Source organism: Sylvia atricapilla, chromosome 1 (genome assembly GCF_009819655.1).
Source record: "Sylvia atricapilla isolate bSylAtr1 chromosome 1, bSylAtr1.pri, whole genome shotgun sequence".
Lineage (NCBI taxonomy): Eukaryota > Metazoa > Chordata > Aves > Passeriformes > Sylviidae > Sylvia > Sylvia atricapilla.
Window position 1 is genome coordinate 44,593,478 of NC_089140.1, and position 13,686 is coordinate 44,607,163.

At 40.4% G+C, this 13,686-nt stretch overlaps 1 protein-coding gene across 6 annotated transcripts in view; it reads left to right on the forward strand.

Annotated features, from left to right (window-relative positions):
• Positions 1 to 13,686, forward strand: part of MYRIP (myosin VIIA and Rab interacting protein) — a 208,773-nt gene that overhangs the window by 85,513 nt on the left and 109,574 nt on the right. For all 6 annotated transcript variants that reach the window (XM_066321254.1, XM_066321216.1, XM_066321246.1 and 3 more), the window contains exon 3: positions 9,884 to 10,105. In XM_066321254.1, the coding sequence (XP_066177351.1) occupies positions 9,884 to 10,105 (222 nt within the window). The remainder of the gene's footprint in view (positions 1 to 9,883; positions 10,106 to 13,686) is intronic.

The window sequence follows — 13,686 nt, forward strand, 5'->3', positions numbered from 1 at the left end:
GAATATCAAAGAGCAATATTAAACTACATGTTAGGAGCATGGGCAGTTGTGGACTTTAGGAGCTATATGCATGCAGACTTATTGAAAGTATAGTGTTGAGTGCTACAGTTAAAAGGAATTCACTGTGAGACCGAGTTAATGGGAACATCATGGTGTGGTCCTAGGATTTCACCTGAGTCTCCGCTGAAACAAGCCCATGGATGGCCTAAGGCCTTTGTTAATGTCTTCTGCTCTCTTCTTGTGCCTCATTAGGGTTCCTGTGGTTGTTGCAGAAAGTGGCAAAATACTCAGTGGACATTAGTGTAGGAGGTTATGTGCTGATTGGTCTGTGTTGCATTCCCCATGGAGGATTGTGGAGGACCGGGCTTTCCCAATGTTCCCGTCCCACCGGGGTTCTGGAGTGGCAGTGGTTGGGAAGGGCAGATTTCAGAGCCAGTTTCATCAGGCAGAAGGCCCTTGAGTACACAGCATCACTCATCCTGTCTGTACACAAACCAGGATGAAAATCTTTGAACTCTTCTTTCCAACAACACACTCATAGTCATCACGCTGTGAGACCCAGTTCCTTTAACGAGTTCTGCTATTTGCTCTGCTGCCTGCTCTTGTTTATTCTGCTGTGTGATCTGTGGGGAAGGGTCAAGTAACAACAGCAATTCCAGAACAAATCTTTGTAGGCCTGCATTGCTAGAAGTCCAGCCAGGAAGAGGGAAGAATGACTCAGGGTGAATACTTCAGGGATTTTCAGAGCCAATGTCTCAGTTACTCTCCTGCTGTACACTGGCTAGGCTGTGAATTGTGCTTTATGAGGTCAAGCCAAAGGAGCACTGAGAGAACTGTTTAATGTAGGAGAACTGTTTCTATTATTAAAGGAAGTTTTTTAAGTTAATATGGGCATAAAATTGGATTCTGCATCTAACTATGATGGAAGAGTATGTGCATTTAAAAAAATACTTTTCACTGAAGTATTTTTGGGGTTTTTTGAATTGAAAAATGCTTTATTCTAAAGAACGGCTCTAGGAATGAACCTGCACTAAAAGTCAGGACCTCACAGGAAAAAGGTCTCCAGGGAGAGGTACCAGATGGGCAGTGAGAAATACACTTAAGGGAGAGATAAATGACACTTATTGAGAGGAAATGAGAAAAAGGCAAATACACCAAATATTTGTGTAACTAAAAATCACTATCAAGTGTGGGAAAGGAAAAAACAGGGAAGCCATATAAGAAAGGTGGTAAAGCTAATGATGTTTTGCTAGGTTGTTAGGAAGTGTGGTAGGGTAGTATAACATAAAGTATTATGTGTTCATAATCTAAGAGGAAACTGCTCTCAAAATGCTATTGTAAATAATAATTGAAACATGCAATTTTGTAGTCACATTGTAGGGCTGTGACATATGCTGGTGAAATTATAAAAAAATCACTCAGATTGCAGTGGTTAGTGGTTCAATATAGACATAATAGGGAAAAAAGGGGGGAACTTTCCAGCTTACTATCACTTGCAGTTGATGTCCAGTATGGATACACACCTTTTGATCATTCTGAGTCAAACCCAGGATTTAACCAGAAGGTCCTGTGGGATTTAACCTGCAGCAAAAATGCTTGTGCCTGATAGTGACACATTATTTCACCTCAGACTACCCTACCTTACTGAAGACCAAGCTCTTACTGAGATAGGAGAGCAGATGAGAAAGAAGAATGAGGAGGGAAAAGTATGTCAAAACCCAGCTTTATTTTCATAGGTCCCATGTGGCAGTAAAAGAATGGGAGGGCAAAGGAGCCTGTACTCTTGGCAATGTCTTGAAAAAGATCATTTCAGCTTTCATGTGGAGATTTCCAATGTCCCCAGAGCTTCCCAGAATATCTCCTCTGTATTTCAAAACCTGCTTCACCCTTGCTGCTCCACTTGCCCACAGAAGATTTCAAAGCCTATCCGCTAAGTGTGGTGCACAGTCTGTGCTCCTGTGATATCCAGCATGACAAAAGAAAATGGGGTTAAATACAATGTTCTTTGACATTCTATGGGTTTATGAAGTGAAAAATAATTTAAAATAATACCAGTATAGTTTATTTCATTTATCTACACTCTGACATGTCAGTCAGTTCCAGCTGATGATAGACACTGACTGACAGTGCCTGTGCTGGCAGAAGAAAAGGAGACTTCCCCTAATAGCCATTAGCACTATGTCTATACAGTAATACAGCAGCAGTCACTCATTTTGTGAAACAGCTTTGCCTCAGCATGAAATTATTAACGGATTAGGACAGAACCTGGTATGACAAACTAGGTACTGGTCTGGGGCAAGTGCCCCGCAATTTGTCTTGGTACTGACTGGGTTTCTCTCTAGTAGACACAGTCTGCCATGTAAATGCCCATGTCCCCAAGAGCAGAGCTAACGAGGAGCATCGAAACAATGAGCAGGTAGATCAGGCTGCAAGATAGAGGTGTCAAAGATAAACTTAGATTGGCAACACAAGGGAGAGTTGTTCTTAGCTCAATGGGCCCGTGATGCCTCAGGTCATCAGGGCAGAGATGCCCCAATCTGCGTTTTTTGGCAAGGGTAAAGTGTTGAGTGTGTTGGCATTTTTCTCTTTCTATTAGCAGTTTAATTGGTTCAACTGTGATTAGCAGAAAACTTCCACAGGTTAGTCTGTGCAACGTTTCTTTTATGGTATTTAATAAGAAATATGAAGGTGTCAATGCAATTTTTTCCCAGTCTAAGAAGTGTTTGCAGATCTTAAAAAAGTAAAACCCATCAACAATGTTGCCACTGTGATGATTTTCTTTATTTTTAGAAAGAGATTGTCCCCAGATCAGGGCATAGCATATATGCAGCATTATAACTTTTTGCTCCCACTTTTGAACAAAGAAGGAAAGAAAAATATAAAAAGTGAGATTTGATAGGAATACACATGAATATTATAGAATTTAATTTTATAATCTTATAGAAATTAAAAGCTCAAGAGGGAAAAAAACCTGAAGAGATGCTGGTAAAGTCTTAAGTAAAAGAACACAACTACAGTTGGGGTAATTGGACTGTAAAATATTAATATTTCTGATTTTTGTACAGTGACTTATTCATAACTATTTATGAGTTTCTTAGCACCTGACTCCCCCCCTGAAGACTTCATAAAAAAGTTTGCTTTTTTTGCTTTAGGATGTTTTTTGACATTACTACTGTCACCCCCCACCTTCCCTGTACCCCACCCCCCCCATTTATGGTACACTCTCTGCTGTCTAATCCTCACGAAAAGTGACAGCTACTGCTGCTGGACTGATACCCTCCTGAACAGATTAACATGATGTGTGTTCCTCCAAGACTCCCCAAATGCATGTGGTGTGTTTGCATGTGTGCCTAGCATGGCTTTTTGATAGTACCAGCAATGTGTAGAGCACTATTTCATGTGCTAAGTGTTAAATATAGCTCAAGGCACACTTGTGGTAGTGTTGATAAGAACTTAGGAAAAATAGCCTTGATAATAAGATAATGAATTGACTTGGCATTTGCTATAGTACTATCCTATGATCCACTTTTTCAGAGACCAATTAGAGTTTCACTAGGGGAAATTTAGCAGAGACATCAAGGAAACAAAAGGGGTGGTGGTGTAGTACTATACAGAAGTTGTCTTAGATGCCTGTCTTGGTGGGGAAGAACAAAATAAATTAGAAGAAGAGGCAGCAAAAAAGAAATTAGCACTGAACCCTTAGAGAGTAAATAGTGATGGAGGCATATGCCTGCTGCGAGAATTTGGTTCTTGCTGTGTACTGCAGGTGGAAAAGGTGTATGACCCTGACAGCATAGAGCTTCATCCCTATTTGTACCATGCCACAGTTTCAGACACAACAAATATGGAAGGGATAAAATACTGAGCATCTCTCCTTGCCAATTTTGGCTTGTTCTCTCAGATCCCTGTCCAGAAGTCAGGCTTATAAAACTTCCAGTGGGTGTTTTTCCTAAATTCAGCAGCCTTTCAATAACCTGGTTGATCCATTTCTGATAGAGAGAGGAAGTAAGAGCTGAGGTGGGAATTACTTGTAGTTATCACAATCCAGGACCTTGAACATCAAATTGAAAACATGTGAATGAGAGAGAAATTTCAGTCACATTCAGTCTGTGACTCCTTCTCATTGTACTAGTATTCAAGGAGTAAGAGACTGTCATGTTCTCCACAGATTAAGAGATCTTCACCCCAGCTCTGGCATCTGACACACGTCTGGCAGGTTTCAAGAGAGTGGAGATGGGAACACTGTGTACACTTTAGTCACTTAATATGAAAAGCCCTTTGGCTAAGCATTGTAGCTTAGAGGGTATTGGTAAAACCTGTATTTTTAGGTGATCTTTGTGGCCCAAGGAAACTTCTAGCCCAATATGCCCAATTTGGGTTGACTGTGGGAATGGAAAAACATGAGGTGCAGTGGTAAAAATGGCCTCTCTGAAGAGCTGGAAATGGGTACATCAGAACTTGTTCATCTGCTCCCCAAAATATGCAGAAATCCTGATTTTTTGCTAAGCCAAAAGCCTCAATAGCTTGTTATGCATAGGTGAGAGTATTAAGGATGTCTGAACAGAAAAGTGTCTGAAGGCATTCTCTTCTGAGGAGGGAAAGAACATTTTAGCAGTTGTCAAACTAAGATCAAAACCAGTTTTAAGACAAATTAGTGATCGTCATGCACTGCTCTGGATTGACTCTGGGAAGTGAGGTAGTGCAAACAAGTGCAGAGAGACAAGCAGTTACCCAGCTGAGCAGACACTGTTCTCCTAAGAAAAGCACTTTGCAGTGTGTGCTGTGTGGTCATTAGTCTTTGAAGCAAAAAAGGCTCTAAGGCCAATGGATGAAGTGTGGCTTATTCAATAAAATAGATGTAATTTGAATTAAGAGGACAGAAAACAGAAGAAACAGAAACCCTCATCTGTAGTACCGAAGGAGAATGTTTCTACCTGTCTTTGATAACTTGTAAAAGCACTACTCCTCTGTTCATCAGGAGGGAGTGAGGTGAATCTAGGAACATTGTCCTTCTGTTTTCCTCTTTGCCTGTGCAGGCAACTAGAATAGATTTAGCCTCTGCTCTACTGGGGAAGATAAAAGGTGTTTAAACAGCAGGAAAAATGGTATTTAACCATCACTTCAGAAAGCATCAGAGGAAATGGGAACCAGTCCAGCTGGGCTTTGCTTTTAAATTGCCAGGTTTAAACTTCTGAAATGGAGACTGGTGAGGCAAGAGTAAGATGGTACAGCCCAATAACTGGGCTTAGAGAAGAGTAGAGAGCTGCATTTTTGGGAGTCTTGCAGCTTTGGGAGCCTTGTCTGCTTTGACAGACTTGCTTATACAGACTCTCTTGGAGCTCAATCCAGCTATCAGGTTTTCACCAGGAACTGTTCTCTTTGTTATATGAAAAACAGGGGCTTTTTTTTAGCTTTGTGTTGTAATACAAATGCCTGTTTTATGATCTCCTTTCCATTGCTGCACCCCGAGGTTTAGAGTTCAATCACCCTAAACTTACACATTTAGTAATGATTTTTAACCTGTTTTTTAAACTCATCATAGGCTTCTTTCCAGTTGTATTTTTTTTAAATTTCACATTATTTTCTTATTCTGCCAAGTTGTCAACATATATATTACTATTGACTTTGCAGTTTGAGGTTAAAGCTCCAGCTGGCCCATCCCTTGAGTATTTAATCACAGGAATGCCTCTTGGTGGGAGGCATACCAAAAAAAAAAAAAAAAAAAAAAACCAAAAACAAAAACACCCAAAAAAACCCCACCACCTTTTAGAAATACTTTACTCAAAGTTTGTATTTCTGTGTGCAATAAACCAATTGTTGTAACGGAATTTATTAGAGGAGAAGGCATTGTTCAGGCAAACATTGAAGAATTATGTTTAAACCTGCCAGACACTAAGAAGAAATAAACCATACGAATGGAAGCTATTTAATTTATGTTTTTAAAAGTCATAAAGACATAGTGGGTGGTGAGAGGAAGACATCTATTCACCCTCAGAATAGAATAGAAAAACCTACATCCAAACACTGTGATAGAAAGTGTTCCTAATCTGACTATTTGTGGGAATTACATGTCGGGAGTCTATCACCTAAAACATTGAGTGAAATGGATTACATTTTTTTCTCATGCAAACTGTGTAAATTCATTAATAAAAGCTTCTAGAAAAATCTAATATGCATCTGCATATTTTTGAATTTATTTGGAACTTGGAACTCATACAATGTTCTTTGACAGGATTGGTTTTGGTGATAGACATGTTGGATATCCATTGAGTAGTTTTTTGCTTCTTCTGTACTTGTAAGCAATCAGTGAAATGCAACCACTCAAGAAAGAAAATGAAACTCCATCTGAGATTCATTCACACAGCAGGAGTTCTCTTCTCCACAGGTGCTTATTACTGTGTTACACATAACCATAATAGCTGAGCCACATCAGTTGTGATTTCTGAATAAATTCTGTCATTTGTTGTTCCCACTGTTCTGTGCTTACCCCAAGAGGGCCATCTTTTGTGAGGTTATATTTTGTTGCTTGTTTTATTTGCACACTTATTCTATGTATGCATCTCTGAATACATTATGTTCCCTCCTTGGGGAAGCAAGCACACACGAGTGTGCATTCAGAGAGGGAGAGGCGTTGTCCCTCTGTTCTCTGTCCCATCCCCTTCAGCTGTGTTTTGTTGGGGGAAAGAGTTTTGCATGGGGAGGAGAGGATAATGTTTGCAGTGACTGGGGGCTTCGACCACCTTCTTAGAAATAGCTGTTGCACAGGTGGCTGTCTTTTTGGAAGCGAGAATCACTTCATGAGACAATCAGTTGTTGTTGGTTGCTGCCCTTTCCTTAGAACATTCTGACAATCTTCTTGCACTAAGCAATTTGAACGTCCTAAAAGTAAAGCCTGAGATTTTCAAATTTGGGGTGCCTTGGGGTTCAGCTTGTACATCCTGAATTTCAGTGTGACAGACTTTTCTCAGTGTATCAACACTGATGACCACATTAATCATCCACTCAGGGTGGTCACCCAGCTGGATGGTCCCAACTAAGATTTTCTCGGTAGTGCTGAGTGTAAACCAGTGCCTACGTTTCACTTCAGCTAATCTTCCTCAAAACGGGCAGGTTGAATTGCAGTACTTCGCTTTCATATGAAACCCATGCTTTGCTTCCAAGGAAAGAGGGTGGAGAGGAGCCTTTTGGCTTCAAATGACAAGTCCAGTTGACAGTCCCTTTTGCCATTTGACTCCTTATAGAATAGCCTTTGGCAGGCAGTGCGTGAGAACCTTAATTTGTTACAGCTGTCAGAGAGATGTGCTTTGCTTTCTTTTCTGTTCTGCCTGGTTTCCTGTGGAAATTAGGCTTTTTCTGTCATGCTCTCTCTCTGACAGGCTGTCCAACCCTATCCTATTTACTTTTTTAATCCATTGGCCAATTTTAGTCCTATTTAACACTGAGGCAGATGCCTTAATGGTATTGAGTTCTACCACTGTAACGAATACTGGCAGCCAGACAGAGGAGAGAGATGTAATTAATGCCTGTTCTGATGAAAAGATTTCAGTGTGTGCTCAGCTCTTCCTTGGTATCAGGCTTTATTAGCTCTGTTGTGAACAAAGCTGCCTGGTTTTATATTGTAGGCATTACTGTAGTGTTTTAATTGGTGGCTTTGCCTCTGTGGTTTATCTTGCTATCATGCATCAGGGCCCTAATGAGGGCTCAAAATGCCACTGAGCATGACAATGTTGAGTGTGTGGGCTTATACTACCAAGCAGCAGTGTTACTAGTTCTGGGAAATAACAAAACTCCATAAGGACAAATATTTCTTCTTTTATCACTCCCGCTGACCCTGACTCCTTAGCTGTTCTCATTTTAATGAAAAGGTCAGCATCTGCTGCCTGGGGTCTCCATCCTGAAGCAAAGATGGCAGCATCTTGGGCTGCTGAACACTTTTCCATGCCAGAAATCCTCCTTGAATCATACTGCCCTCACCTTCATCAGCTTTTGTCCTGGGACCTGGGGCTCCTGCCTGACCTTCTGCACAGAAACAGTGCTGTGTCTCCCCCATTGCTGCAGAGCAGTGTGTCTGCAGTGGGTGGAGGAGCAACATGGAGACGGTTCGCTTCCTCTCTTCTTCCACTAGAAAGATTGTCCATGTAGTACCATGGCAGGAGGGAATAATGGAGATTAAGACAAACTAGTCTAGCCATTCCATTTAATCTCTGGGACAGTTCCATCAATTTCCTTACCCAAGGAAGTCAGTTTGGCTTGCATAATTCAGACATTTCCTCTCTTACATGATAATCTCTTACCTTTTACATTCTGCACATTCTGTAAAAATGTGGCAGAACAAGCATTTTTTGCTATCTGGACAGAAAAAAATCATAAAGATTATTTACTTGAAAGTGCAAAGAGTATCTGTTTGATCACCTACTCTAATTTAGGAAAACCCCTGTACAGGGTGTGAGCAGCAGAAACATACGTTGTTTCCAAATTTTAAATTTATTAAAAGGCATATATTGGGAATATGCTTAAATATGTTGTATGTGCAAGTTCAAAAATTATATAGTTTAGATCACTGTTTTACTTGTCTTTTAGATTTGAAGTTTAGAATTGACCTGTCAGATTTTCATAAAAAAGGTGGTTCTAGTTTGAGTTATGAATCTGAGGCAGAAGTGGCAAATAAGGTGATATATAGCCCAGCAATGTGATTCTTTTTAAAATTCCAGGCTTGGCTCAAAATCATGTTCTTGATCATCTCATCAATAGATGATTTTGATTGAGTTCCTGAATAAGTATGCAATAAGTGTATTCTTTTCTTCCTGTAGCAAGATATTTAAATGATAATTTAGGACTAAGTCAGCATGTCATGAATAAGTATTCTTGCGGCTTCATCTGTTTTGTGGTACCTCTAAATTTTGTTTAGCCTTTTGTGTTACTGTAGTCTTACAAGTAGTTTTTATCAGCAATTGGAAATAGTATGGTGCTCACCACTAGTTCTGAGAAATAGAATGAATGTAAGTGCACTCTGTGTTAAAAGCTTTTCTTTTACTCTTTTTTCATTGATTCTTATTTTTTGTTCTCATAGTGTATGTCCTGGTGTGAGGAATTTGCAGACTTGTGTGCTGTCAAACTCTTCCTTCTGCATGCTTTTTTATTACTCCTATCATGGAATATATTGCCTAATTTGTAAATACCAAAAGCACTGTAAAATGGGAGAAAGCAATTTACTCAATACCATGCATACACAATTTATTTCAGTTTTTTTTTAAATAAATGAGCTCTTCTGCTGTAATGCAGGAAACTTTATGCAGAGTGCCTGAAAACACTTTCACAGTTAGCAGTCGTCTTATTATTGGTCCTAACTAATAAAGCACCTAAATCTCTCTGAAATGAAGGGTATCATTAATGTTGCTTGGCAAATTGGAGCTGTTATGAATAATATGACCCTATGGGTCAGAGCAAAACAAACTTTTTTGTTTTCAAAACTATTGGTCAGAAGGATTTTTTTATTACTGCGTGCCAAGCTTTTTGACTTCCATAAACTGATTTTTGATTTGTAGAGTGTTCTGAGAGCAGCCCTGAATTTCCACATGGCTTCTGTGGCTTGGCACAGCTGGAGTGCCTGGAGCAGCAACCTGGCTTTCCGTAGGGTTGTCTCTCTGGAACTGAGAATATTTTGCTCTAGTTCGTGACTCAGAGAGAGTTTGAGTGGGTTGGCCTTGGGTGGCTTAAAGGAACATAGGAATTTTTGCTTTCCAATTCTAAATTTAGAATATGTATTTCTCATATTCATTTCACACCTGCAAAAGTTATTTGAAGAGTATAACATGAATATTTGGAAAGAGGGTAAAGATTTCCCATTGAAATTTTGTTTATGTTTTTGTTCTCTTCATTCCAGTGAAATGAAGCAGAAGTTGGATGAAGAGGGTAACAAGTGCAGCATCCTTTCCAAACAGCAGAAGTTCAATGAGCATTGCTGTATTCGCTGCTGTTCCCCTTTCACATTTCTAATCAACAGCAAGCGACAGTGCCAAGACTGCAAGTACAACATCTGCAAGAGCTGCAGCACTTACCAGAAGAAGGAGAAGGCTTGGATTTGCAGTGTCTGTCAGCAAGCAAGGTAAAGGCCTGTTTTTCAGTAAATTGTGCAAAACAACTATGGCCTGACCTGAGCTTTTCCTTGTATTTGTCAGTAGTTAACTCTGGTGGGATAGGACATGAAGTACCTGTTTATGTAGAGGTTGATTTATTCCTGACGTGCCTGGTTTTTGTAGAGGTTAATTTGTTCTGAGAGTGTTTGGTTACCTGTTGCATTTTCCAGGCTTGTTTAGCTGGATTGATATATCAGCAAGCAGTAACTGGGCATAGCTTGTGCAGGACTGGGATGTCTTGAAACACCTAATGTTTACTAATGGAACCTGAGCACAGATGGTGGTAAGGCAGTTAGTAGTTTGGCAGCTAATCCCACTGATGGGTCAGGAATGGAAGGAAGAATATTTGTGAATAGATCATCCAGCTGTGACTGTGTTTTAGATTGCTTTTCTAAATGCCAGCTTGCTGGTTGGGCAAGTACTCAAAGAAAATAGTGGTGCAACGTGTTACAGTTCCTAACATCTGCTCAGAATATGCTGCCAGGCTTCTATTTGCAGAGGTTATCAGGGATTTACTATATCACTCTTCTAAGGGTAACAGAGCCTCAACATTTAAAGACAGTGCCAGAAGAACAAAACAAAACACTCAACAGTAGCAGAGAGGCCATTCCTTGGATGGTGACTGTGATAATCCTGGTTTCCAAGTTCCAAAAGCAGCTATAACTGTGATGATGTAGTCCTGACCAACAAGTCAAAGTCCGTTTAACTCAGACAAGAAAGGTGAATGAAATAACTCAATTCTTTGTGGTTTAATTTTGACCACTGGTGACTAAAACTAATGTGACAAAGATGAATTTTTATTCTTCATCTTTCTCTTTAGTGGAGAGCACAGGACGAGGACAAGTCTCTTTGCAATGCTTTATGATACTCCTGTGGTCACCAAGGCCATATTATTCCCTCTTGTTTCCTATTAACTCTCACTTGAAATCACAGAATCACTAGGTTGGAAGAGACCTCCAAGATCATCGAGTCCAACCCAGCCCTAACACCTCAACTGAATCATGGCACTGAGTGCAACATCCAGCCTGTTTTTTAGACACATCCAGGGATGGTGACTCCACCACCTCCCCAGGCAGACAATTCCAGTACTTTATTACTCTTACCATAAAAAATGTTTTCCTAATATCCAACTTATATTTCCCTTGGTGCAGCTTTAGACTGTGTCCTCTTGTTCTGTCAGTTGCTGCCTGGAGAAAGAGGCCAACCCCCATCTGGCTACAGCCACTTTTCAGGAATCTGTAGAGAGTGTTAAGGTCACCTCTGAATCTCCTTTTCTCCAGGCTAAACAACCCCAGCTCCCTCAGTCACTCCTCACAGGGTTTGTGTTCCAAGCCCCTTACCAGCCTCGTTGCCTCCTCTGGATGCACTGAATGTCTCAGCATCCTTCCTAAACTGAGGGGCCAGAGCTGGGGACAGCACTCAAGGTGTGGCCTCACCAGTGCCCAGTACAGGGGAAGAATGACCTCCCTGCTCCTGCTGGCCACACCATTCCTGATACAGGCCAGGATGCCGTAAGCTTTCCTACAGGATCTGTGAATTAAGTGTGTGCCATTTGACACAGGTCCTTAAAATCATAGAGATCCGGGATAGGCAATGTCCATTTCCAAACATCAGTCTTTGAAGGCAAAGGTGGTTGTGTTGTTCGGGGCACCCTATCCTTCTCTGCTTTTTACCCTGGAAAACCTACAGAAACTCCCTTTTCCCTGGTGAGGAGGCAGATGAATGACAGGAGTATCTTTTCCAGCAACACAGAGAGCTGTGGAGCCAGTGCTTGTTTCTCACTTAGTCATTCAACCATTTCATATTACACTTCTTTCTTCCATTTATTCTGTGTTCACCCATACGGGCATCAGCACAGTAGCCAGGTTTGTCGATGCTGACGAGCTGCACTTAAAATATCTTTTGCTGACTCCACAGAAGATGTCTCAGAATAATTTAATTTCAGAAGAAAAATCTGAAGCTATATTATAAAAATGCTGTCTCTGACCCTTGAAGTCAGGGCTTTGCCCACAATCCTGTGCAGCCTGCAGAGTCATCCACCTGTAACTCAGTTATACACATTTTCTTGATTTATGAGACCTGAGACACAGCTTGCATTATTTTTCAGTGAGTGAATTAACTTACACTGCTGCTAATCATTTTATGTTCTGGTTTATTGCTCTGTGCTACTTAAAAATCCCTCTAGGTAGATCAGGGGCTAGTATTCCTCAGAGGCTGCTGATGTATTTTGATTTGGTGGGAGATTTTTTTTGTGTTTGGGGAGAGGTGGGCGGTGAAATTTTTGGTGGGATTTAACTCTCGATCAATATTTCTTCCAGAGGAAAGCACAGCAGTCTATTGTGAGTTCCTGTAGTCTTCACAGTGACTTTTCCTTCAGGTGGACTGTGTTCTCATGCCTCTCCCCAGCTCCTCTGCTTGTGTCTTTTATTTTAGGTTTGATAAGGTAGCACAGGGAGAGGAGGTGGTTCTTGGTTTAGCTGTTATTTATCTGCACATCTTACTGCATAATAGAAAGTGGGCTCTAGTGGGCTAGAAGTATCTGAAGGCAGTGTTTTACACTCAAGAAAAGCAAACATGTTGGGTTAGTTAAAGGCTTGACCCCAGTGGAGATACCTATTCTGTTGATTTTCATCTTCCAAGGCAGACATCTACATTAGCATTTGAAACATACAACATTTGTAAAAAAACAGTCAAAAAAGTTAGTCTCTGCTTCTTCCAAAAGCAGAAAACTTAACAGTAAGCCAATGAAAACTTTGATGTTTGAATTCCTTTAAAGTACATCTCGTGTTGCTATGCATCTTTTAAAAGTTTGAAATTGGGCTTGGTATGGAATGTCAGGCTCAAAAATGTCTTTACAGCAATATCTGAAAAAATCTTGTGAAGAACAGGAGAACCTTCCTTCAATTTCCCAATTTCCCAGATTTAGCACACATTCTGCAAATGCTTTTTGATTTAGATTTGTCTCTGAATACTATTGGTAATGTTCTTCAGGGTTTCACCTCTCATGTATCTTCTTAGTCTGTAAGTACTCTTTGATAAAGTTGTGTAATACTAATTTCAAGTTTTTGATTTCTGTATAGTGCAGTTCTGAGTCCTCCAAAGCTTTGTACAATTTCCCCTTGTTAGACATCTGTCAGACAATGTATTAAGGCAGCTTGCTGAGGTGCGTCCTTTTTAAGTCCTCTCGGCTAAGTAGATTCCAGGCACAGGTTTTTTTGCCCTCTGTATTAACACTTTTGATGCCGGACACAGAGGTTCTTTGCTCATTTAGTAGAATTTCCATGTATGTGAGACCTCTTTTCTTTCCCATTCTCCAAGGAGCCATAACGCAGAACACCCTGCTTGTGATACTCTGCTTTCTGATTTAACACTTGTATAATAAAAATAATAAAAAGAGAAAAGGGGGGGGGGGGGGAGGAGCATAGTCCATTAAAAGGCATATTTTTGCAGTTTTTCTAGAATAATCAACTTTACTTCTGGACTGTAGTATAAGTATGTAGAGTCCAATCCAAAATAAGGTGTACAAACATCTGGCTGTCCACCTCAGCTT